Consider the following 24,727-nt stretch of genomic DNA (forward strand, 5'->3'; position numbering starts at 1 on the left):
GACACGCATCTTGATTTTAGAGACAGAAGAGAAGAGAGATCAAATGACTACAGCTCATCCTGGAACAACGTGGGGGTTAGGGGCACCAGCCCCCATGCAGTTGAAAATCCCCACATAAGTTTTGACTTCCCTGGAACTGAACTGCTAACAGCCTCCTGCTGACCGGAAGCCTTGAGGAGAATATGAACAGGTGATTAGCACGCATTCTGCGTTATCTGTGTCACATACTGTGTTCGCACAATACAGCAAGCTAGAGTCTAGAAACGTTAGTGGGAAAATCCCAAGGAAGAGAAAACATAGTTCCTCTTCCCTGCATTGAATGGATCCTCCTAAACGCCTCTGTCCTCCTGGTCTTCAAGCTGCAAGGCTGAGGAGGAGGAGGGAGGGGACTTGGCCTCCCTGTCTCAGAGGTGGCAGAGGCAGGAGAAAATCCGCATGTAAGGGGCCCACACAGGGCAAATCCATGTTATTCAAGGGCCAGCTGTAAATGTGAACAGTTGGTGAATCCTGGTGCAGGATGCTGGGCGCCATGGCAGACCCTCAGGCATCCTGTGACCCCTGTGTCCCAGGTTCCTGCCCTGACCTGCTTCCTGCCCAGCAGAGCAGAGCAGCGGCGCACCCTCCCCACCCCTTTTGGCAGCTCTGCAGACTTTGAGGCCCCTCCTTCCAGCATACTCTCTCCATCACCCCCACCTTGGGAAGTGGAGGAAGCCGCCCCTCAGAGAGGCCCTCATCGCAGGTTGCTGAGGATGGCCTCGGGAGGACAGCTCCCAAGCACCCAGGCCCTCCTTCTGACAGGGCATGGTGCCTGGAAGCAGAACCTGCCCCAGGCGAGCCTCAGATGAGACCCTGGCCCTGGCTGACACATCAAGAGACCCCGGGTCTGAGGCCCCAGTCCCCCGAAATGGGTGCTGATAAGCCTGTGTGGGTGAAAACCCGTGCACGTGCACTCATCTGCCACCCAGCCCTGGACAGACCCAGGGCGCCTGTGAGAGCCACTGCTCCCTTCCACAGCTTAGGACTTGCTGCAGAAGGCGGGGAGGACTGGCTGCAGAGCTAACGCCACCCCTGGAGGCCTGGCCTGGGCCACGCCCCACCCCAGCCTCTTCCCCTGTCTCTCCCCTCCTCTCCCTCCTCCTCTTTTAACTCCCCTCCTCCATCCTCTCCTCTCTTTCCTCTCCCCTCCTCCTTTCCCCTCCCTCCCTGCTGGGGAGGCCTCTGGCTGGTAAGCACAGCGGGAGCCCCCAGCTGTTGCCATGGATGTGGGCCCAACACAAACACAGGATGCTAGGCTCCTCTGCCAGCCCTGGACCCCCCACCTCCAGTCTGGCCCTGCGCAGGGTTGGGTGGGCAGATGAGGTCATTGCCATGGGAGCCCCCTCTGCAGGGCTGCAGGGGGAGTGTTTATTTGGTCTTGTTTCCCTGGCAATCTGCTGGACCCCTGCTCCACTCCGTCCACCATCCACGGGGGCGTTCCAGCAAAGCCGGCCAGCCAGGCCCCGCTGCCCTTGGTGCCTACGCCAGCCCCTCCACCTGGCCTGGCCAGCCCCACAGCAGACCCCGGCCCAGAATCCCAGGCTATCAGGCAGGGGCTGCCTCCTAAGGGGTGGATAGGGAAACTAAGGCCCTGGAGCCTGGCAGAGGCAGGACCAGGCACAGCCAGGACTCTGGTCCCCCTCCTAGGCCCTCTGCAGCCCCCAGAAGTGGCCTGCTCTTTCCCGATCAGCCCCCTGGGCCTGGCTGACCCAAGGTCACCTCCGGGAAGGTGACAGCTCTGCCCAGCATCCGCTCCTCCTGGGCCAGCCAGTTGCTGTATGCACTGGGCAGTGGGCGGGGAGGGGCTTCCAAGGAGCACAGAGGCTGCAGAGACAGTGAGCCCAGTGGGGCTTAGAGGAGCAGGGGCTCTAGTGCACGTCAGGGGAACTAAGAAGACAGGCAGCATGGTCCAGGGACGAGATGCAGGATGGGTCAAGGCCACCCACTTGTGAACATCCACCCCTGGAGCCAGGATGAGGCCCACCTACATGAAAAGGCCCCAGGAATAGAGTGTGCAGGCAGAGAAGGTGAACCCCTGGGACCCCAGGCCCCAATGCAGGGGCTGCGGCCTGTGTAGCCAGGTGGGGCAGGGAGTGAGTCTGAGCCTCCCACACCTCCAGACTCCTGCACCCCGGGGCCTCTTGGGCCACCTCCTTCTACCCTGACAGCAGCTGCCTCAGGAGCTGGCCGCAGAGCACCTACAGTGTGCAGCCTGGGCCAGACCCCATGGAGGCAGTGAGGACATCATCCTGGGGTCCCTAACAGTTCCCAAGGTCCATGACACAGGAAGGGCAACACAGGACCCCACCACAGCCCGTCTGGGCTCTGGGGCGCCAGACTCACTCTTTGCACCCTCCCCTCCTCCTCCTCGTCCTTCCTCTTCCCTCGTCTCCTTCACCTCCTCCCCTACTCCTTCTCCCACCCTTCCCCCTCCTCCTCTCCACCTTCTCCCTCCGTCTCTGAAGTCAGCCTGGAAGGCCAGGCAGGATCCCACTCAAACCTTCCTGCTGCACACCCCGGGCCCTTCTGAGACATTACCTAACCGCGCCTTCTTACCTAATCCCCTAGCCATCCCCTGCCGCTGCCTGGAGGGGAGCCAGATGCCTGCCACCACCCCAGCCGCCTGGGCCCAACCAGCCTGGGCTCAAGCCTGGGCTTGCCTCTGGCCACCTGTGTGTCCTGGGCCTGTCTCCCACCTGCGAATGGCACCGGAGACCGCTCGGCTAAAGTAGCTCCATGCCCTCTGGGCCCTGCTTTCCTCAGCCCCGCAAGCCAAGATGGGGATGCCCTGTTGTCCGGAAACTGCCCAGGAGCATCTGACCTGTGCTCGAGCAGGTGGGGAAGCACCTCGTGGATTCCAAGGTGTCTCCACCCACCTGGTGGATGTCACTGGACAGGGTGGGCCCAGGGCCAGTGGGAGCTTGTCAGCTGGAGGAGACCAGAGTGGGGGTAGGGGCCAGGCCTCAATCACCCAGGAAAGGTGAGGTAGGAGGCTAGAAAGGAGATGAGCTATGGCTCAGCACACACCTTCAGCACACACCTACAGCACTCAAGCACATGTGTGCATGCAGAGACAGACATATGACACAGACACATGGACATGTGCATGCATGTGCATGTACCCACATGGACACATGCACCTGTGTGCAGAGACACACATGACACAGACTCATGGACACATGTATGCACACATATGAATGTAGCTGCATGAATCCAGCCACACATATGCACACATACATGCACTCACACATGTAGACAGATACACGGACCCAGGCATACATACATACGAGACACACACAGACACAGATGCATAGGCCTAGCCATATACATGGATGCATGCAGACACACAAAAGATACACATATGTATGCACATGCATGCACAGACACCAATGCATGGAACCAGCCACATGCACGCAGACACACTCGAGACACACATGCACATACAGACACAAATGCATGGAGTTAGCCGCATATATGCATGCACACATGTGGACACGTGCACAGACCCAGCCACATGTATGCATGGAGACACATGCACAACACACACACATATGCATGCTCACATGTGGACAACACAAACCCAGCCACATACACATGCATGCTTGCATATAAATGCACACAGACATGTGGACACATACAACACACATGCACACGTACACAATACCTGCAGACACAGATGCACTGACATGCAGACCCACACGAATCCAACCTCACACATACACATGTGCAGATGCAGACCAGACACACAGAGCATCCACCATACACAGGGAACCCTAGCCCACACAACTGGACCCAGGACAAAGGGGGAGGGTTGGCTGTGCACAGTGGCCTGTCCAGCCAGTCCACCCACCAGCGACTTGTCTCCTCAGCAGCCTGGCCCCCGCCTGCCTGTCGCCTGCACCCGGATTGAATTCAGCTATGGTTTCACTGCTGTCACTCAGAAGAATGGTCTCATTCAGGCCACCTGCTCCCTGGCTGGACAGCTCACATCCCCCTCCCGCCTGGGCACAGAGGCCCAAGCCCCTGACCACCCTGCCCTCCACAGGCCTGTCCCTCCAGGCAGAGCTATCCAGTGTGGCTTCACCCGGCAGTGGCCAGAGGCTGAGGGCCAGGGGCCGGCACCAGGAAGCCCCCACCGGCCTCTTAGTAGGAGCTGTGGCCATGGGTCTGGAAAGGAAACCTGGACTGTTCCCATCAGGGAGATAATCCCACATTCCTCAGTGGGCAGCCCCTCCCTCCCCGGTGCTGTGGTGGGCGTGGACCTGGATGTCTGGGAGGGCACAGACCAGACGCGAGGTGGCAGGAGAGGGGCAGGCAGGGTCTGGAAGGGCCAGTGAGGGGTTTCCTGCGGGGCATGTTGCAGTGGTGGGGGACCCACAATGTGGGCTCAGAAGGGTGATGGAGGTGAGAGGAAGGTGAGGACTGTGGGCTGGGAACTGGCTTCGAGTCAGGGAGGTGAGAGGCTATGCCCAGAAGACCCCACATGCAGGGCAGGGGGATGATGAGGCCCTGCTTGTGACCCAGCACGAGAGTGAGGGGCCTCCTTCAGCAAGAGGCTGTGGGCAGGAGTGGGATGGAGCTAGGTGTCTGAGAAGACGGGGCTGGACAGGGCTTCCTGTGGCACCCCAGGCTCTCCAGCCTGGACATGGGAAGCACAGAGAATAGGGTCAGCTGGGGCCATACACGCAGCCTGGAGATGCCTGCCCAACAAAGGTGCCAAATGTGGCTGGGAGATGGGGCTTCTCCCCCAGGGTTCCTTCTTAAGTCCTCCTCCTCCCAACGGTCCTCCTCCCCAGGTCCTCCTCTTCCTCAGGGCTGTCCTCCTCAGATCCTCCTTCTCCCCAGGGTCCTCCTCCTCCCCAGGTCCTCCTCTTCCTCAGGGCTGTCCTCCTCAGGTCCTCCTTAGATCCTCCTTCTCCCCAGGGTCCTCCTCCTCCCCAGGTCCTCCTCTTCCTCAGGGCTGTCCTCCTCAGGTCCTCCTTCTTCCCAGGGCCCTCCTCCTCCCCAGGTCCTCCTCTTCTTCAGGGCTGTCCTCATCAAGTCCTCCTTCTTCCCAGGGCCCTCCTCCTCTCCAGGGCCCTCCTCTTCCCCAAGGCCCTCCTCCTCCCGAGGGCCCTCCTCTTCCACAGGGTCCTCCTCCTCCCCAAGTCCTCTTCCCAAGGGCCCTTCTCCTCCCCGGGTCCTCCTCTTTCCCCAGGCCCTCCTCCCCAGGGTCCTCCTCCTGTCCAGGGTCCTCCTCCTCCTGAGGGTGCTCCTTCTCCCCAGGGCCCTCCTCCTGTCCAGGTTCCTCCTCCTCCCCAGGGTCCTCCTTCGTGGATACCCCTTCTCCCCAAAACCTCCCCCTTCCTTCTCCTCCCTGGTCCCTCCTCCCAATTTCTCCTTCTTCCCAGGCACACCTCCCCGAGCCCACCTCCTCTCCAACCCTCTTTCTTGTCCTCCTCTTCGCAGAGGCCAATTCCTAGGCCTCCTCCTCAGGCCCTCCTCCTCGTCCCAGGCCTACAGAAGCCCCTGTGAAGGCAGCAGACTGAGATGAGGCTATAATTTAAAATACATTTATTTAATGTTTCCATTTGTTTCTTGTTCTGTGACACAAAGCTGTTAAATAAATACATTCTCCACAGTCCCTCTGGGACGGGCCACACAGATGAGGTAGAGAAATCATTGCACGCACGGAGACTCGGAGCACAGACAGGGCCCCTCCCACCCACCCACACCTGGCCAGAAGCTACCTGGGGGTCCAGGTCCCTCAAGGCAGGGCCTGGTGCAGAGACGGTGGCTGGGATCCCCTGGCCAAGGAGCGGGCTGAACCCCTCCCAACAGCCCTTTCTCCTCTACTGCCCCTCAGAAGAGAAGCGCATGAAACAGGAGGCTCCGGCTGAGCGGCCTCTTCATCCAGCAAGACATTCGAATATATATTTGTATAGAAACCAACCAGCTAGCAGACATTTTTGGTCTGCCTTGTTTAAAAAAATACTTTTCTGAATATTTATGACATAGAGCTAAATGTGGTATTTGATTAAAAATAAAAACCTTCCTCTGACTTGACGCCCTTCATAGACCCAATAGTGACTGAGTGACAGTCTTGTCGTGTCATGAGGGTGTGGCCAGCTATGCTGCTCAGGGACCAGTGGATGCGGACACTGCAGAGGGCAGGGGCTACCACCCCCACCCCTTCTAGCCAGGCTTCACCAGACAAAGGACAAACCCAGCGTCTTGCACCCACACTGTGGTACGGGGATGCAGCTGCAGGCACATGTTGGGGTGCTCTCTGAACCACAGGAGAATAAAGGTTCTTATGTACTATAACACAGGGACGGCGGAGACCCACAGCAACATAAATAGGTTTTCTTTTAAAAACACAGACACCCCGGCTTTCTGGAGACCCTTAGGGCTCTGAGACACCTATTCACTCAGTAGTTCCTGTATCCATACCAGCAACCCACCCAGAACCCAGCCCACAGCCATCAGGACACCCACAAGACGGAGCCCAGGGCGAGAGGCTCTGGGAACCTAAGGCACCGCCATGCCACTGACAGCACAGCACGGCCAAGCTGACCATGCCAGTACATACACACACACACACACACACAGACCACGCCAGCATGCATTTATACAACACACGCTTACACACGATGACCACGCCAGCACACACGCACTCACAACATACGCACACGTATGCACACTGACGTCAGCACACACACTCTCACAACACACACACACACACACTACACCCTCAAACCAAGCCAGGTCAGTGCAGGTCACCCTGTCCCCAGCATACACAACTGCAGGGCCATAAAGCACGGCGTTCCATGGCCAGATGCGAGCCCAAGACTGCCTCCGCCGGCATCTGTCCCAATCTGTCCCCCAGTGACACAAAGCAAGCAGCTTCCTCATGACATGACATGAACCAATCAAAGGGCTGCCCTTGCCCCCTCACCATGCCCGCCCCTCCCCACCACCCCCAGCTCGAGAATCTGCACTGAGCTGCCTGGAGGCCGGGCAGTCTGCCCACAGGGTGCAGGGCAGGGGCCGCCGGCTGGCCCACCACGTGGCAGTGGCTGGCTGGCATGGGGCTGGGGGAGCTGGCTTCCAGAAGCCCCAAGGGCTGTGGCCAGACGCAGCTCACTGTATTTCCTTAACTACACACATCTATCTCGATTTAGTGGTTTCAAACAACTAAGCAGATCAGAGGCAGGGTTAGGAGGGAATATGTCAGGGACAGAAGGCGGGGCCCTCCCAGACTGGGGCTTGGCCGAGAGCGGGGAGCTGCAGCCGGGGAGGTGGCAGGGATGGAGAAAATAATAATTATTATATTAGTTAAATAATCATAATAATTTAAAAGTCACTGATATTTACTCCAAAGAGAAGTGCTCAACGTCAGAGGTCGGCAGTGTCCCCCGAGCCTGGGCACCTGCACGGCCGGGCCCTGGGAGTGCACAACAGGCTGCGTCCTCTTCTAGTGGTTTGAATCTCTGAAGACAGTGCTGGTGTTGGGGCAGCCTGGGCCAGGCCAGTCCCCAACGGGTGGCCCACATGGAGGCTGCATGGTCACCAAGGTGCACCTGCCACCCATGCCTCAGAGGAGGTGGGGAGGGAAAGCCAATGGACTGGCATGGGGAGCCGCTTCCCAGGGACTGGTGTGTTAGGGATGGGAGAAAGCTCAGAAAGCATTGGTGCAATGCTCTCGGGTCAGAGGGAGGAAGCTGAGGCCCAGGGCACAAGCAGAGAGGTTGCATACGCCAGACCAGAGCCAACCCCCACCTCTGGGTCCTGGAGAGGGGGAGACACAGGGCTTGGACAGCCAACCCAGAGGACCCCCGGCACCCTGCTCCAACTGTACGCCCCGACGTGCTAGAAAAGCCTCTCAGTCCTTGCAGGTGTAGACCCCTCACACTGCATGCATGGCCCTCACCCTGCACAGCAGGGTTGGCCAGGCCCGGGGACTCGTCCCTTGCAGATGTAGACCTTCTCACACCATGTGCAATGCCTGCACTCTGAGCAGCAGGGCTGACTGGGCCCAGGGCCTCAGCCCTTGCAGGTGTATACTCCTCACACCGTGTGCAATGCCTGCGCCATGTGCAGCAGGGCTGGCTGGGCCCAGGGATTCAGCCTTGGCAGGCGTAGGCCCGTTCATGCTCTGTGCAATGCCTGCACCCCATGCAGCTAGGACTGAGCCCAGGGACTCAGCCCACGCTGCTAGGTCTGAGCCCAGGGACTCAGCCCATGCAGGTGTAGACCCATTCACACTGTGTGCAATGCCTGTACCCCACGCAGCTGGGCTGGTCGAGCCCAGGAACTCAGCCTGTGCAGGTGTAGACCCTTCACACTGTGTGCAATGCCTGCACCCTGTGCAGCAGGGCTGGCAGGGCCTGGGAACTCAGCCCTTGCAGGTGTAGACCTCCTCACGCTGCGTGCACTGCCTGCACTCCACATAGCAGCACCAACGCACCTGGCACTGGCAGGGCCTTGTCACCACCCGGCTCTGTGTGTTATGGCCGCGGCCACAGCAGATGCTCTCGCAGTTCTTCTCACGGTGGCACCTACGGCCAGCGGTGCCCGGGGAGAAGCGGCCAGCCAGGCAGAAGCTAGGCGAGTCATCCAGGTGCACCAGCTCTGGAGTGCGGGGCAGCGGGTCGCTGCCGCCTGCCCCCGAGGCACGGCCCCGTGGTGGGGAGATGGCACCTGCCTCGCCGGCAGCTTCGTTGGTGGTGCTGCCCACCTTGAGTGCCGTCTCATACTTGTGCTTCAGATGCTTGCCCACCTCATGGAAAGGCGCCAACTGCCGCCAGCAGGTCCGCACCGTGCATGAGCCTGACACGCCGTGGCACTTGCAGGTGGTCTCCACCCCAGCCTTGATCACCTGGCAGGAGGGTGCGGGAGGGAGGGCAGTGTGAGGGCAGTGCAGGTGGGCCCAGTGAGCAGACCCTGCCCCGGACCCCCAGAGGGACCCCGCACCCCCACCCAGGCCCAGGCCCTGCCGGCGGGCGTCACCACTGCACATCTCACATCCAGCTCAGTCTCCCGGCTTGCAGCGTTGTCCTACCTCCTCCAGGCTGCCGACTGCCCAAGACAGAGGCTCCAGGGCCGGCACCTCAGCCCCCGGGGTGGCCACCCTTGCATCTCCACAACGGGAGGCTCCTGCCTGATGTCCACCCTGCGTCAGGGGCTGCCCTCAGCAGGGGCTAGACCTTCTGCCCCCATTCCCATAATCCCAGTCCTGCCAGGACTTCACATCTGCTCTCAGCACACAGCTTGCTGGACAGGTGAGGACAAACATGACCTCATCTAGTGGTGTATGTCTGAGCTGACCGCAACCTCCCTACCCCTAGTATCGGGAACCAGGTGCTACCGCACATGCAGACGCGACCCCCAACCCACCAGTGCTGAGGGTCAGCCTGCTGGGGGGCCAGTGAAGGCACTGCAGGAGCAGGGAGGCCCACGCTGCAGGGGAGAGGGGCTCCTGGGGAAGAGAGAGCTCCTTATACTGCAGGAGAGTGTCCAGGCTGGCCCCAGAGGGGGGTGCACCCCTCACCCTCAGCAGGGAGGGCCAAGCACCCACAATCCATACTGGGGGCTGCCACAGAAGGCTGGCTGGGCCTGTCCCTTCCCAGGACTTAGGGCCCCACCTGCAAAGACAGGCCTGGTGGGGAGGTCCCTTCCCAGGTGGGACCCGAGCCAGGCGGCTCTGCTCCCACGCCAGCAGCCCCCAGGAGGGCCGGCTCAAGGAGGATTAAGAAATCCAGCCACCTCTGGCCCGGCAACCGAAGAGTCACATTTAATGATGCTTTGCAGAGAAACCTGGACCAATTTAATTAAAATGTCGCTGACCCAGGCTCTGTGGAGCTAATGGAGCACCTTCATGTTCCGACTTCTCATTAATCTCTTACAAAGCGGTGAAGAGGGGAAGGGGGGTCATACACAAAGGAAAAGAAAGGGCCTTGCTTGGGGCTTGAATTTGCCTTCGAAGGCTCTCCCCTGCCCAAGAAGGCGGAAGGAGGCACAAGAGACCCAAACAGGGGAGGTTGATCCTGTAGTAAGTTGGTGATTGGGTACTCTGACTTCTCAATCAAGTGGGGCTCAGAGCAGGGCCGGCTCTATTTACCTTACCCCTCTCCAGGCTGGGGCTCTACATTCCCAGCCTGCCTGGCAAATGTGAAGATGAAGGCAGGAGGGAGAAATGCCCCTCAGCTTCCAATAGAGGTGTCAACCCTGCCCATCCTGTTCAGGAACTGCAGAGATGCTGGGGGCTCTGTGCAGAGTGGGGTTACAGGTCCAGCCCAGACTCCCCCAGACATGTGGACCTGAGCACTGACAGGCTGCAGGTAGAATGAAGGATGACCAGAGAGCCAGGGTCACCCCGGGTAAGCCACCCCAACAGCCAGTGGCCCCTGGAAGGGCTCAGGAGAGAGAGCCCTTTTACCTCGAAGTCTTTAAGTTGGGATTCTGTCTCTCAGAATAGAGGCCTGGACACGGAGAGGGCTGGTGGGGCAGAACAAGACTCTCCTGACTTGGGTGAGTGGGTTCCACACCCCTAACCCTTCCCTGGGATCCCCTGTCCACCATGCCTCCCACCTTGGTCTGTGGGGGGCACATCTTCCTCCCACCGATCTTCGTGACAAGCCTGCCAGCTGGCTGACAGGTGGGGCCCACAGTGCCATGATACTGGTTAGACTGCCTAACCAAGGACACCCTCCTGGTGGCCCCACAGGGACCGTGGGGGCCCCTCTGCAGGCAGACATGGGGTACCCCTCTAGAGAGAACCTGGGATACCTCTCCATGGCTAGTGCCCCGTTTGGTGGGTAGGGAGCCTTATGGGCACGAGAGTCTCCAGGACCATGACTGGCGCTGCACGGCCTCCACCCTCCTACAGGAGGCCACTCCACTGTGTGCCTGCCTGCCCTGCTGCAGCCCCGCCCCCAGTCCCACGCCCCACCCCCAACCCCCTGACACTCTTTCTGGCCCTCCCTTCCCACCCCGCCAGCCCCACCCCACTTGCCTTCACACCCACGAGGTTGTTGTGGAAGTCCACACGGGCTCGCAGATCCTTGCTTGACCGTCTGCCCAGGAATTCCTTGACGAACTTGCTGCTGTACTTAAGGTTGTCTCCGCAGCCCCCCCACTGCCAGGCCTCACGGTTCTCCAGGTCGGGCGCCTCATCGCAGGTACAGCGCTCCATGCGGCCCGCGCTGCACGCCTTGGCCAGTGCGTGCGTCAGGCCAGCCGAGGAGATGGCATAGAGGAAGGCAGTCTCCTTGAAGCCTGGGGTTGGCAAGGGCCGGTCAGTGAGCCCAGGCTGCCCAGAGTTCCCCCTTCACTGTCCTGCAGCCAAATCACCCCAAGAGTATGAATCCCATGTGGGGGCTCAGAGCATCTTTCCTGGTGCTGCACTTGGGACAGGGTGTGGGTGTGCCCTGGCCACCACAGGGTAGGAAATGCCCGGGTGTCCCAGACGCAGGGCTGGCTGGGGGGGAGAAACCAGAGCCCGCCATGGCTGTGGCTCCGGCTCCGTGGTCACAGTCCCCATCAGGGTCTCAAACCTCCCAGCCTCACCATGGGGCCATTGGCAAGGCCTGCCCGGCCCTGGGCCTTGGGTCCCCAATTTTTAAACAAGCTCATGCAGTGCGGTGGCACACGGCTGCAGCCCCAGCTACTCCAGAAGCTGAAGTGAAAGGGTTGCTGAAATAGGCGGTGAAGAGCCCCTGGGAGGGGGCGGGAGGAGGCTGGGTGGGAGGGTGGCTGAAATAAGGCAGCAGAGAGCCCTCATGAGGGTGGGAGGGGCAGGAAGAGAGTCTGCACAGGCATAGCCCACTGGGCACTGGGCCATCTGGCATGAGCCGAGGGCTGTCAGGGCAGCCCCAGGTAGCCTGGGGCCCCGTCAAAGGCCGAGTCAGCATGCCCTGGCCACCAGCAACGACTGTGCGTGTGCCTAAAGCAGGGCAGGGCAGGCAGCACTCAGGGAGGTCCAGGGGCTGCCCTTTCCAGGGCCTAGGCCCAGGAGCTCTGGGCAGGCTGGGCCCGGTGTCCCCAGGAGCGCAGCCTAAGAGGGGCCTCTTGGGATATGGACAAGGCCTGGGCTGCCACCTGTCTGGGGCCTTCCTGAGGGCCAGGCCGGCCACACTCACCTCGCTTGAGCAGGCTGGCCCGGTAGCGGCCCTCCAGCGTGCAGTTCCAGCGCTCAAAGCGGAACTGGAACTGGCACTCGAGCGCACTCATGCTCACGGCCTCCACCAGCGTCTCCGCCACGCCCGGGTCCCGGCGGCACATGCGCCGCTGCTTCCGCTCCAGCTTCAGCCGGTCGCAGGCCTTGTAGTGTGCCTGGGCGGCCGCCTCTGGCTCCAGGGTCAGCGGGAGGATGGTCAGGGGCTCGCTGCCCGTCAGCCTGGGCACAGAGAGGCCAGCATGAGCCCGGCCCCAGGAAGCCCTGCTGGAGCCTGGCCAGGTGTCTCGGTGGCCAGGGTACAGGGGACAGGCGTGTCCATCCGGGGGTGAGGGGGCAGAAAGAATCCAGGATGAGCCAGGCAGGGGAGGGGGAGGTGAGAAGGGCCTTGGCCCCCTGCACACCCATGGCCCCCACTCCAGCGAGCATGGTCTCAGCGACCACAGGGCTGTCTCTGCTGCCGACTCGACCCCCACAGTTTCAGGGAGTCTAGCTGACTCTGGCTGCGCTGGACAGATAAGACCCCCACAACACACACAACATAAGCAAGAGGACAGCCCCACCTAGGGCTGTGGGCAGGGAGGAGGCTCCGGAGCCTGAATCCCAAGCTATGCCTGATGGGCGTCTGCCACATCCTCCACCCTCTTTGGCCCCAGCTGACCCGCGGGATCCCACCTGAGGTCCCCCTACCCTCTGCCATGACCTGCTGGGATGTCTACAGTCCTGTGGCCCCCTGCAGCTTCCCAGCACTCCTGCAGTCTACGCGTATGTCCCCAGGTTCCAGCTGTGGTCTCCCCACCTCAGTACCTGGGTGTGGCACTGGGAAGCAGCTCTTGGTTCTCTGACACTCTACCCCTCTCACCTCACCAAATCTGGACATCCTCCTTTGCAGGACAGACCCCAGCTAACCCATCCCCACAGGCCACCCCTGGGCGCCTCTGAGCTGATGCACACCACCCTCCATCTTTACACGAGGCCTTGCACCAGTCCCCAGCACTGAGGACGCATCCCCAACCTCAACTGCTGCAGGAACCCGGCTCCACCCCACTGGGTGCCCCCTCCCCCCAGCCAGCTGCTGGCTCACCTGCTGCTGCTGCTGCTGCTGGGCTGACTTCACAAGGCTTCCCTCACACCCCGCCCTGGCCCAGCCCAGCCCATATCGAGTCAAGAGCCCTCAACCCCAAACCCTGACCCCGACCCCATGTCACCTGTCCTGGGACTGACCGAGCATGCTCTGCAGCTCTGTGTCAGACTTGCCAGCCCAGTGTCCCCACATGGGTGGACTGAATGTCAGGGGCCCCAGGCACGGCCAACTCAAGCCAGACTCAGCCCTCCAGCCCTTAGGAGGGCACCCACCTGGACAGGGCCAGGGCTTGGAGGCCCCTCCTGAAAGCATCACTGGACACATGCCGCCCAACCCACCCCCAGCAGACCTCAGCAGAGAACGGCAGACTCAGGATGTGCTGGGAGCCACTGGGGTGCCAGCTTGGGAAGGCTCCCCCCACACCCTCACATGGCCCTGCTAGACCCTGCCACCCACCCCGAGGGAGTAGCTCCTGCCCAACGGTATGGAGGGGAGGGGCCCAAGAGGCTCCCTAGCACACCCCATCAAAGGCAAGGCCACATAGGTAACCCCAAGGCTACTGACAGGCACTTGCCTCCAGGGCCACAGGCGCAGGCCACAGAAGGAGCAGGTAGTGGCCCCAGGAAGGATCCCACAGCTCCTCCACAGGAGCCACCTGCCTGGTGGGCGTGCTGAGATACCCTGCCCGGCCAAGCTGATGTCCTGCCCCCTAAGTTGCAGTCTGCTTCTCCAGGATGCTCAGAGCCAGCCCGAGCACCCATGAGCCCTCGGAGTTGAGCCAGAGTTGCAGAAGGAGCTGCAACGGCCCCCCACCAGTAAGTGAACCACCAAGAGGTGCCGCAGAGGGGGTCTTCACTTGGGGAGGCCGTGCCCAGGATTCAGGACACACACCCATGTACCAGGCTGCCAGGGAGTGGGTAGAGGAGGAGCCCAAGGGCCCTTCTAGCAAATCCCCAAGGTCCCAGAGGCACGGGCCCCATGCAGCACAGTGGGCCCCATGGGGAGGACAGGAGGGACCAGCCAGTCCTCCGAGCCTGGACACTGCCGTGGGCTGAGGTTCGAAGAGGCCTGGGTGAGGGAAGGAAGGGCAGTGCAGACAGGTCCCCTCAAATGCCCTAGGGGTCAGGACAGGAGCACAGGGCGGCACTGTGGGCATCCATGCACAGACACCTCCAAGCCCCAGGGCTAGGGATGGGATGTCCCAGGACAGCTGGGCACACAGAGCAGGGCTAGGAGAGGAGGCAGGCCGGGGAGTAAGGCCAGGAGAGCCGCACCTCACACACAAGGGCAGCTTGCAGGTGGAGACCTCCATCCCCAGATGGAACGCCACAGCTGTGACCAGAACAGCCCTCAGGAAGACGACAGCCTCCCACCTGTGCCTCCCCAGGCCTGGACCTGCCAGGACCCACGAGCCCCAAGCCACTGTCCCAGAAAACCCCTACGGCCAGGCCAGCATGGGCCCTCCATAAGCTGCAAAACCCAACTGTGGGTGTGGACAGGGGACATGGGGAGGGGAGAGGGAGGGCACTAAGAAGAAGAGGGGGAGGGGAAAAGGGGAGAGGAGGAGGGTAGGGGATGAGGGGACAAGGGGAGGAGGGTGAAGGGAAGAGGGCAGGGGAGGAGGAGGAGGGGGAGAAGCCCCATCTACCAGAGCCACCCCTCCCTCCCTGTCAAGGATATCAGCCTGCCCTGCCCTCTCCCTGTGACCCACCGCCTTGCCCACACTGGTCAGTGTGAGGCCCGAGCACGCCGGGGCACTGAGAGCTGGTTTGATGGTGACTAGCTGAGTCCTCCAGCCTTCCCTAGGGCACCCCTGAAGCAGGCAGACAGCAGGGCAGCAAGTGTGGCTACACCTGGAGACTTGCCAGGCAGCTGCCCTCCCCTCTGGCCCCAGGACACCCCTCTATCAGAGGCAACTCCCTAAACGCAGCCACGGGTGACTGACCCTGATCCAAGGCCAGGCAGGGTGGGCAGGGAGGGCCGTTGGCACTGGCAGAAGGGTGTGGAGGGAGGGTTGCCCCAGCCCAGCAGTGGCAAGGGATGGCCTGAGGCCCAAAGGCTACGCCCTTCCCTGGAGTAGTCACTGAACTCTGTGCTGCTCTGGCCATGGCCTTCTTAAGCTCCTGCCCCCTCACCTCTCCCACCCTGGGTAACCCCTGCCCCATGCCTCCTTCATTGTCAGGGTGGGCTCCACATGCAGCCAACTGAGGGGACTCACAGCCTCAGGGGGTGCAGGTCTGAGGATAAACAGGCAGACCACAGGCACCACAGGGCATGCTGGGGAACAGGATGGGCGATCTCAGAGCCTGGGCCCAGCAGAGGGGGCCCAGACCCTCCTGACAGGCAGGGCTTCCAGGTGGGGCTCTCTTTCTGCCACACAACAGAGCCACAGAAGGGCTGAAGAAGGGAGGAGTGGTTCCCAACACAACATCAGAACAGAGAAGCTTTCTTCCGTGAGACTCAGAACTCAGAAGTCACTGAAAAGTGAATATATTTGACTACTGAAAAGTATAAAAATCTCTGCATAGCAAAGAACAAAAAAGAGGCAGCGCAGAGTCCAGAGACCAACAGACAAATTACATCTGGGGCAAATGCCTACAACTCACACCCCAGACCAGGGGCCGGCGCTGTGCACGTGTGTGTGTGTGTGTCTGGATGCATATCTCTTCCTATAAACCAATAACAAAGGAACCGACTGAAGACAGACAAAGGGTATAAACCCACAGGCCAAGGGAAGGAAACCAACTGGCTCTTCAAACCCATGAGCCGACACTCAGCCCCACTCTAAGACATTCTGTGCCTTCCTTCCCAGCTGCTCCAGAGACCGTGACGGGAGGGTTGTTTGAGCCCAAGAACTGGAGACCAGCCCCGGCAACATAGCAAGACCCCATCTCAAGAAAAAAAACTATATTGATACATTATGCTTTGTTAATTAATAAGCACAAATCAAATGTCTGATGAGAATATCGTCAAGGACACGGGGAGACACTCTTCCACGGCTGGAATTCCAGACTGACATATCTAGGAAACTTTAAAAATAATCCATTGTAGTGGTCTGAATGTTTGTGTCTTCCCCAAATTCATATGGTCAAACCTAACACCATCAAAGTGGTAGCATTAGGAGGTGGGGCCTCTGGAAAGTGATTAGGCGATGAACAGGATTAGTGTCCTTACGGACCCCAGGCTGGGTGCGATGGCTCATGCATGTAAACCCAGAACTTTGGGAGGCCAAGGCGGGAGGATCACTCGAGGTCAGGAGTTCAAGACCACCCTGGGCAACATAGTGAGACCTGGTCTCTATAAAATATTTAAAAATTAGCCAGGCGCAGTGGTGCATGCCTGTGGTCCCAGCTACTCAGGAGGCTGAGGTGGGGGAAACACTTGAGCTTGGGAGGTCAAGGCTGCAGTGAGCTGTGGTTAAAATAATAATAAAATAAAATATAAATAAATAAAAGGGACCCTAGAGAGACCCTTGCCTCTTCTGCCATGTGAGGACATGGTGAGAAGGCACTGTCTATGAACCAGGAAGTGACCTCACCAGACACAGTATCTGCCACACCTTGACCTTGGCCTTCCAGCCTCCAGAGCTGTGAGCAGCATACTTCTGTGTTTTATAAGCTCCCAGGCTGTGGTGTTTTGCCATAGCAGCCTGCATAAACTAAGATGCCTGACAATTACAGATATAATCACATCTTTCTGGAAGCATAGCCTGCACGTGCATTGTACCTTCCCAGTACGCCATTCAACACAGCCTTGTTATAGGAACGTGCTGGAGACAGCAGGAGAGCAGCTGGGAACGTTGGATCCACACGCTCTGTGGCGTGTCACGTGGTCCATGAGCAGCCAGCCACCCTATGTGAATCCATGCCGAGTCGCGCCCCAGGTGTGCTCAGTGGACAAGCAGAGCCCAGCAGTGGGTGGATAAGCTCAGCAAGGGCTGCATGTGCGTGCGCGTGTTTGTGGCTGCACCGGACCAAGCAAAGACCCAAAGATGGAGGAAGCACGTTCTTCCCCACACAGCTGTGAGTTGTGCCGGGGCACAGATGGCCTATCCAGAATCCACGGAACTCGCTCCACACTCAGCAAATGGCACAGGCCTGGGAGGTGGTGGCTGCAGTGAGCCACGGACACACCACCACATATCAGCCTGGGTGACAGACTGAGACCATCTAAAAACAAACTAACCAAAAAACCAGCCTGCATCACCCCGGTTTACATAAAGGTGGCAGCCGCCATCCTGGTCTTGTTCTTCATCTTCAGAGGAATGCCTTCAACATTTCAGCATGAAGCCCGACGCCCAAACATCGTTTCCGGCCACAGAGGCGCCCTTTGGTTCTTAGTTTGCTAAGAACCTTTAAAAATCATAAATGAGGCCAGGCGCAGTGGCTCACGCCTGTAATCCCAATGCTTTGGGAGGCCAAGGTGGGAGGATCACTTAAGGTCAGGAGTTCGAGACCAGCCTGGCCAACATGGTGAAACCCTGTCTCTACTAAAAATATAAAAATTAGCTGGGCATGGAGGCGCACGCCTGTAATCCCAGCTACTCGCTTGAACCCAGGAGGCAGAGGTTGCAATGAGCCGAGATCACGCTACTGCACTCTAGCCTGGGTGACAAGAGTGAGACTCCGTCTCAAAAAAAAAAAAAAAAATCATAAATGAATATTTAATGTTATCAAATGTCGTCCCTACATCTTTTGAGGTATGACTCTTCTCTCATCTTCCTTCCTTTTTCTTAGAGGAAGAGTCTAACACTGCCACCGAGGCTGGAGTGCAGTGGCACAATGACAGCTCACTGCAGCCTCACTGTTGCAGTGAGCTACAGAAACTGACCAATGTTCTGTGGAAGTGTGTCTTCCTGGACTCAACCTGGCCAGGACGGGCTCCATCCTTTTCTGTGGGGCTAGATGTCTTCCGATAGTGTCTTCCTAGGATTTTCACGTCTGTGTTTGTGATTTTCTTCTCTCTAGCTCTTCCCACTGAGTTTCAGTGCCTGTGTGAGGGGTCTTCTGTTTCATTTTCCTAGGAGAGTTTGTATCAGATGAGAATTGTATCTTCTTAACTGTTTGTTCTGAAGAACTGGCCATGAAGCCATCTAAGGACTGAGCTATTCTCGGCAAAAAGACTTCCTTTCTGATCCAGTTTCTTTTTTCTTTTCTTTCTGAACAGTTTTACTGAGATACACAGGCACACCTTGAAGATGTTGTAGCTTTGGTTCCAGACCATCGCAATAAAGAAAGCAAATCACATGAGTTTTTTTGTTTCCCAGTGCTTCTATAAGGTATGCTTACACTACAGTCTTTAAGTGAGCAATAGCATTATGTCTTAAAAATAATACATATACTTTAGTTAAAAACACTGGACTGCTAAAAAGGCTAACAATCATCTCAGCTTCACTGAGTTGTCATCTTTTCGCTGGGGGAGGGTCTTGCGTCCATGCTGGTAGCTGCTGACTGGTCAGCGTGGTGGCTGCTGAAGTTTGGGGTGGCTGTGGAAATGTCTTTTTTTTTTTTTTTTTGTATCTTTAGTAGAGACAGGGTTTCACCATGTTGGCCAGGCTGGTCTGGAACTCCTGACCTCTTGATCCGCCTGCCTTGGACTCCCAAAGTGCTGGGATTACAGGCGTGAGCCATCACGCCCAGCCGGAAATTTCTTAAAGCAAGGCAACTATGAAGTTTGCCACATCAATGGACTCTCCCTTTCATGAAAGACTTCTCTATAGCAGGTGATGCTGCTTGCTAGCATTTTACCCACAGTGGAACTGCTTTCACAATTAGAGTCACTCTTCTCAAACCCTGCCACTGCTTTATCAACTAAATTGATATCAATTCTAAATCCTTTGTTGTCATTTCAACAATGTGCACAGCATCTTCACCAGAAGTAGATTCCATCTCAAGAAACCACTTTCTTTGTTTATCCATAAGAAGCAACTCGTTATCCATTCACATTTTATCATGAGACTGCAGCAATTCAGACCCATTTCCAGGCTCTACTTCCAATTCTCATTCTTTTGCTGCTTCCACCACATCTGCAGTGACTTCCTCCCCTGAAGTCTGGGATTCCTCAGAGTCATCCCTGAGGGCTGGAATCAACATCTTCCAAACTCCTGCTCATGTTGCTGTTTTGACCTCCTCCCATGAATCATGAATGTTCTTAAGGCATCTAGAATGATGAATCCTTTCCGGCAGGTTTTCAATAGACTTTTCCTAGATCCATCAGAGGAATCACTGTCTATAGCAGCTGCAGCCTTATGAAATGTCTTAAATAATAAGACTTGAAAGTTGAAATGACTCCTCGATCTATGAGCTGGAGAATTAATGCACATTGTGTTAGCAGGCATGGAAACAACATACATCTCCTGGCACATGTCCACCAGAGCTCTTGGGTGAACGGGGCACTGCCAATGAGCAATAACACTTTGCAGGAATCTTTTTTTCTGAGCAGTGGGTCTCCACAGTGGGCATAAAATATTTAGTAAACCAGGCTGGGAACAACTGTGCTGTCATCAAGGCTTTGTTATTCCATTTCTAGAGCACAGGCAGAGTAGACTTGGCGTAATTCTTAACAGTCATAGAATTGTTGCAATGGTGAATGGGCATTGGCTTTAACTTAAAAGTTACCAGCTGCATTAGCCCCTATCAAGAGAGTCACGCTGTCCTTTGAAGCTTTGAAGCTAGGCATTGACTTCTCCTCTCTAGCTATGGAAGTCCCAGATGACATCTTCTTTCAGTAGAAGGCTGTTTCATTTCCGCTGAAGATCTGTTGTTACTGTGGCCCCCTTCATCATTGATCTTAGCTGGATCTGCTGGAGAGCTTGCTGCAGCGTCTCCAACAGCTCTTGCACTTTTATGTTACAGAGACCGCTTCTTTCCTTAAGCCTTGTGAACCAACCTCTGTTTGCTTCCACCTTTTTTTCTGCAGCTTCCTGGCCTGTCTCAGCCTTCATAAAACTGAAGAGGGTTAGGGCCTTACTCTGAATTAGGCTTTGGCTTAAGGGAATGCTGTGGCTGGTTTGATCTTCTATCCAGACCACTCACACTTCCCCATGTCAGCAATAAGACTGTTTCACTTTATCATTTGTATGTTTACTGGAGTAGCACTTTCCATTTTCTTCAAGAACTTCTTTGCATTCACAGCTTGGCTAACTGAGGCCCAGCTTCCAGCCTGTCTTGGCTTTGGACATGCCTTCCTCACTAATCTTAATCATTCTTCGCTTTAAAGTGAGGGACGTGCGACTCTCCCTTTCACTTGAACACTCAGAAGCCACTGTAGGGTTATTAATTGGTCTAATTTTAATATTGTTGTGTCTCAGGAAATAGGGAGGCCTGGGGAAAGGGAGAGAGACGGGGAATAGACTGTCGGTGGAGCAATGAGGACATAAAACGTTTATCAATTAAGTTTATTGTCTTACATGAGCACGGCTCACGGCACCCCATAATACTTACAATAGCAACAGCAATGATCACTGACCGCAGATCACCACAACAGATATAATCATAATGAGAAATTTTGAAATATTGCAAGAATTACCAAAATGTGACACACAAACAGGAAGTGAGCACACACTGTTGGAAAAATGGCCCCAAAGGACGTGCTTGTGACAGGGCTGCTACTAACCCTCGACATGCAATGGCACCACAGAGCCAAGCACAGTGGAGCAGGGTCAGGCTGCAGCTCACACACAACAAACTCACCCACTGCAAGATTCGCTGTGAATTCACCGATACAGGCAACAATCACCACAGTCAGACGCAGGGCCTGCCATCTCCTCAGAAACTCCCCCAGCCCTGATCCGCTTTCTGTCTTGATGGATTTGCCTATCCTGGATATTTAAGTGGAATCACGCAGCATTGACCTTTTGTGGCTGTCTTATTTCACCGAACACAATGTCCTTGAGGTTCATCCGGGCTGCAGCCTGTGTCAGAACATCCCTCCTCTTAAGGGTGAATCTTATTCCATTGTGTGGATGGAACACGTTGTACTCATCCATTCATGTGCTGAGAGGCACCTGGGTTGTTCCATTTTCCAGCTTTCATACCTGATGCCATTATGAACATTCACACACGTGTTTGTGTGGACATATGTTTTCACTTTTCTTGGGTATACACCTGGGAGTGGAGCTGGTGGGTCACAGGGAAACTCTGTGCTTAATCCCTTGGGAACTCAGATGTTTTCCAATGTGGCTGCACTTTATATTCTCAATGCCCCATTTTCTTTAATTATTATAGGATTAATGAATATTTCTGTATCTTGACTTAGTTTCTATTACTTTTCTGGTTTTGTCAGTTTCATCTAAATTTTCAGATTTATTGTCATGAATCTATTAATTGCTTTCTCCTGTTTTTGTCTGAAGAATCTGTAGGGATTCCCCTAGACAGGAAACTTAATGCAATGAGCCTCATCTTTCTGGATTAGTCTCAGATATTTCCAAGAAGTGAGCTGTCATCTCTACAGCATGTCTACTCTTATGTAATTACTGTTGGCACTATTTCCAACGTCTTCTTCTATTTCCTTTCACGTTGGCCTGTAGTTCTCTCTCTAGCTTCTCAACAGTACTGTGCGTTCTAGTTTCTCTCCTCTTCTAAAATGTGCACTTAAAGCTATCACTGTCATCATTTCAGTTGCTCCTAAACTGGAACCTCAGTCACAACTTCAGGTCACGACGCAGAGCCTGAGTCACAGCCTCAGTGACCTCTACAAAGCCTGAGTCATAGATCCAGTTCACCATACAGAGCCTGAGTCATAGCCTCAGGTAAGCTCAAGCTGATCATAGTGGGGGCTGTGACCCCAGTCACAACCTTAGGTCACCATAGACAGCCTGAGTCACAGACTCAGGTCACTATAGACAGCCTGAGTCACAGCCCCAGTTCACCACATAGAGCCTGAGTCACAGCCCCAGTTCACCATACAGAGCCTGAGTCACAGCCTCAGTTCACCACAGAGTCTGAGTCACAGCCCCAGTTCATACAGAGCCTGAGTCACAGCTCAGTTTGCCATACAGATCCTGAGTCACAGCCCCAGTTCACCATACAGAGCCTGAGTCACATCCCCTGTTCACCATAGCAGAAACTATGACCCCAGCCACAGCCTCAGGTTGCCAAGCAGACCCCAGATCACACCCCCAGTTCACATACAGAGCCTGAATCACAGCCTCAGTTCACCATACAGGGCCTGAGTCAGACTCAGTTCACATACAGAGCTTGAGTCACAGCTCCAGTTCACTATAGTGGGGACCGTGACCCCAGTAACAGCCTAGGTTTCTGTTTGCCATAGAGAGCCTGAGTCACAATCTCAGGCTGCCAAATAGAGACCAAGTCACAGATTCAGGTCATGCTGCAGAGCCTGGTTCACCATGTGGCCCTCTCCTCCTTCTTCTCTCGAGATTCCTTCTGTGCCCTAAGCCCTCTGAGTTGGTGAGTTCTCTCCCCTCCTCTAACATTCTGTATCCTCCATCCTTGGAGTGTCTCTTACAGGGAAATTAGACTAAGCCCTTAACCACACTCCAATCAACCCAGGCTTTCGCCAGGAGCAGTTCATCCCCTAGGGTCTGGAGCCTCAGTTTACCCTCTTGTCTCATCCTTTCTGTTGACCATGCCTGTCCTGGGTTTTTTCATCCTCTTTTCCTCTTTTTGGGTTTTTGTTGTTGTTGTTGTTATTCCACATATTCCCTCTGCTCATCTGAAGTTGCACAGTATTTTCTGTAATTTCCAGTCACCTTCAATGCTATACCATGTGTCTGTGACCTACCTAAGCCTGATGCTGGTCAGTGCCTTCTCTACCTGGGCAGCACAGGGCCAGAGAACATATTCCCATCGACTCTCCCGCCCTGAGTTATGTGCTAATTGCATGCTTTACCTCCATTTGGGGGCCCAACAAGACACTGTTTTATCAGTCAGCACTCCCTCCATGGCACCTTCAGAGCCCACGCTCTGCCCTCACTCCTTCCTGCATCTTGTTATGCAGCAGGGCCTCCACTTCCTGAGGTCGGCGCCAGCTTGTTGGTGTCCTCATGCCTCATCTGTATTCTTCTTTCTCAGATGGCTTTTATGATTCTCTGTCTTCAATCTTGTGCAGTTTTTCTTTTTCTTTTTTTTCAGACGGAGTCTCGCTCTGTTGCTCAGGCTGGAGTGCAGTGGCGCCATCTCAGCTCACTGCAACTCCCACCTCCTGGGTTCAAGCGATTGTTCCTGCCTCAGCCTCCCAAGTAGCTGGGATTACAGGCAGCTGCCAACATGCCCGGCTAATTTTTTTGTATTTTTAGTAGAGACGGGGTTTTGCCATGTTGGCCAGGCTGGTCTCAAATTCCTAACCTCAGGTGATCCACTTACCTTGGCCTTTCAAAGTGCTGGGATTACAGGAGTGAGGAACTGCACTTGGCCACCCAGCTAATTTTTGTATTTTTAGTAGAGACGGGGTTTCACCATGTTGGTCAGGTTGGTCTCAAACTCCTGACCTCAGGTGATCCACCCACCGCAGCCTCACAAAGTGCTGGGATTACAGGCATGAGCCACTGCACCCAGTCTTTTTTTTTTTTTTTTTTTTTTGAGACATGGTCTTTGCTCTGTTCAAGCTGGAGGGCAGTGGCGCTATCTTGGCTCACTGCAGCCTCCACCTCCAGGACTCAAGTGATCCTCCTTCCTTAGCCTCCCAAAGTGCTGGGATCACAGGCACGAGGCACTGTGCCCAGCATGCTGTGTGCTTCTAATGTGTCATGTTCCAGGGTGAACTTATTTTTCCTTTGGCCTGGGAAGACACTGGGCTTCTTTACAGCTTTATTCAATTTCGGAAAACTCTCATCCTTTCCCCTTATACATATCAGCCCTGTCCCACTCCCGCACCCTTCTCGGCTGCCTCTGGCATGGCCTCCCCGTGTCGCCGAGGTGTCCTGCCCTCTGTCTGACATCTTGCCGCCACTCTGGTATACTCTGGGTAATTTCTTCTGACCTATCTTCCAGTGTGCTAATTCCCTTCAGCTGTTTCTAATCTGCTTTTAAATCAGGCCATTACTTACTTTTTTCCCCCTCTAGCTCTATTTGGTTTTTCCAAACTTGCTGGGTCAGTCTTTGTGGTTTCCCGAGCCTCGCAGCCATCCCCAAGTGTCTTCCTTCCTAGAGGCAGAGTGAGGAGAGCCGCTGCACTCAGCACCGCTGCTCCGCTTCCTGGGCTGCGGCTGTCTTTTCGAGGCCCCCGTTGTGTGTTCTGTGCAGGCCTGGTTAGCTCTGACCCTGGGCTGCTCACTGTACTGAGGAAACAGTTGGCAGAAACAAGTTGAAGGAGAGGATAAAGGTACTACAGTAGGTGGAACGGCGTCCCCCACCAAATGCGTCTAACGCAACCTGAGTCAGGGGCCTTATGTGGAATAAGAGGCATTGCAGAAATAACTGAGATAAGGATCTGAAGGCAAGATCATCCCAGACACGGTGGGCTCTTTAGAGCCAGTGGAGGCTGTCATT

General features: G+C 56.2%; 1 protein-coding gene across 1 annotated transcript in view; it reads right to left on the bottom strand.

Moving 5' to 3' along the window:
* Positions 1 to 5,572: 5,572 nt before the first annotated feature.
* The window catches only part of WNT9A (Wnt family member 9A), a 29,680-nt gene continuing 10,525 nt past the window's right edge, over positions 5,573 to 24,727 (bottom strand). Inside the window, exons 2-4 of the mRNA XM_031015935.3 lie at positions 12,159 to 12,415; positions 11,033 to 11,295; positions 5,573 to 8,896 (exon numbers count right to left, since the gene is read on the bottom strand). Of these exons, the coding sequence (XP_030871795.1) occupies positions 8,414 to 8,896; positions 11,033 to 11,295; positions 12,159 to 12,415 (1,003 nt within the window). The 3' untranslated portion in view covers positions 5,573 to 8,413. The remainder of the gene's footprint in view (positions 8,897 to 11,032; positions 11,296 to 12,158; positions 12,416 to 24,727) is intronic.

This window comes from Gorilla gorilla, chromosome 1 (assembly GCF_029281585.2).
Source record: "Gorilla gorilla gorilla isolate KB3781 chromosome 1, NHGRI_mGorGor1-v2.1_pri, whole genome shotgun sequence".
In the NCBI taxonomy this organism is placed as follows: Eukaryota; Metazoa; Chordata; class Mammalia; order Primates; family Hominidae; genus Gorilla; species Gorilla gorilla.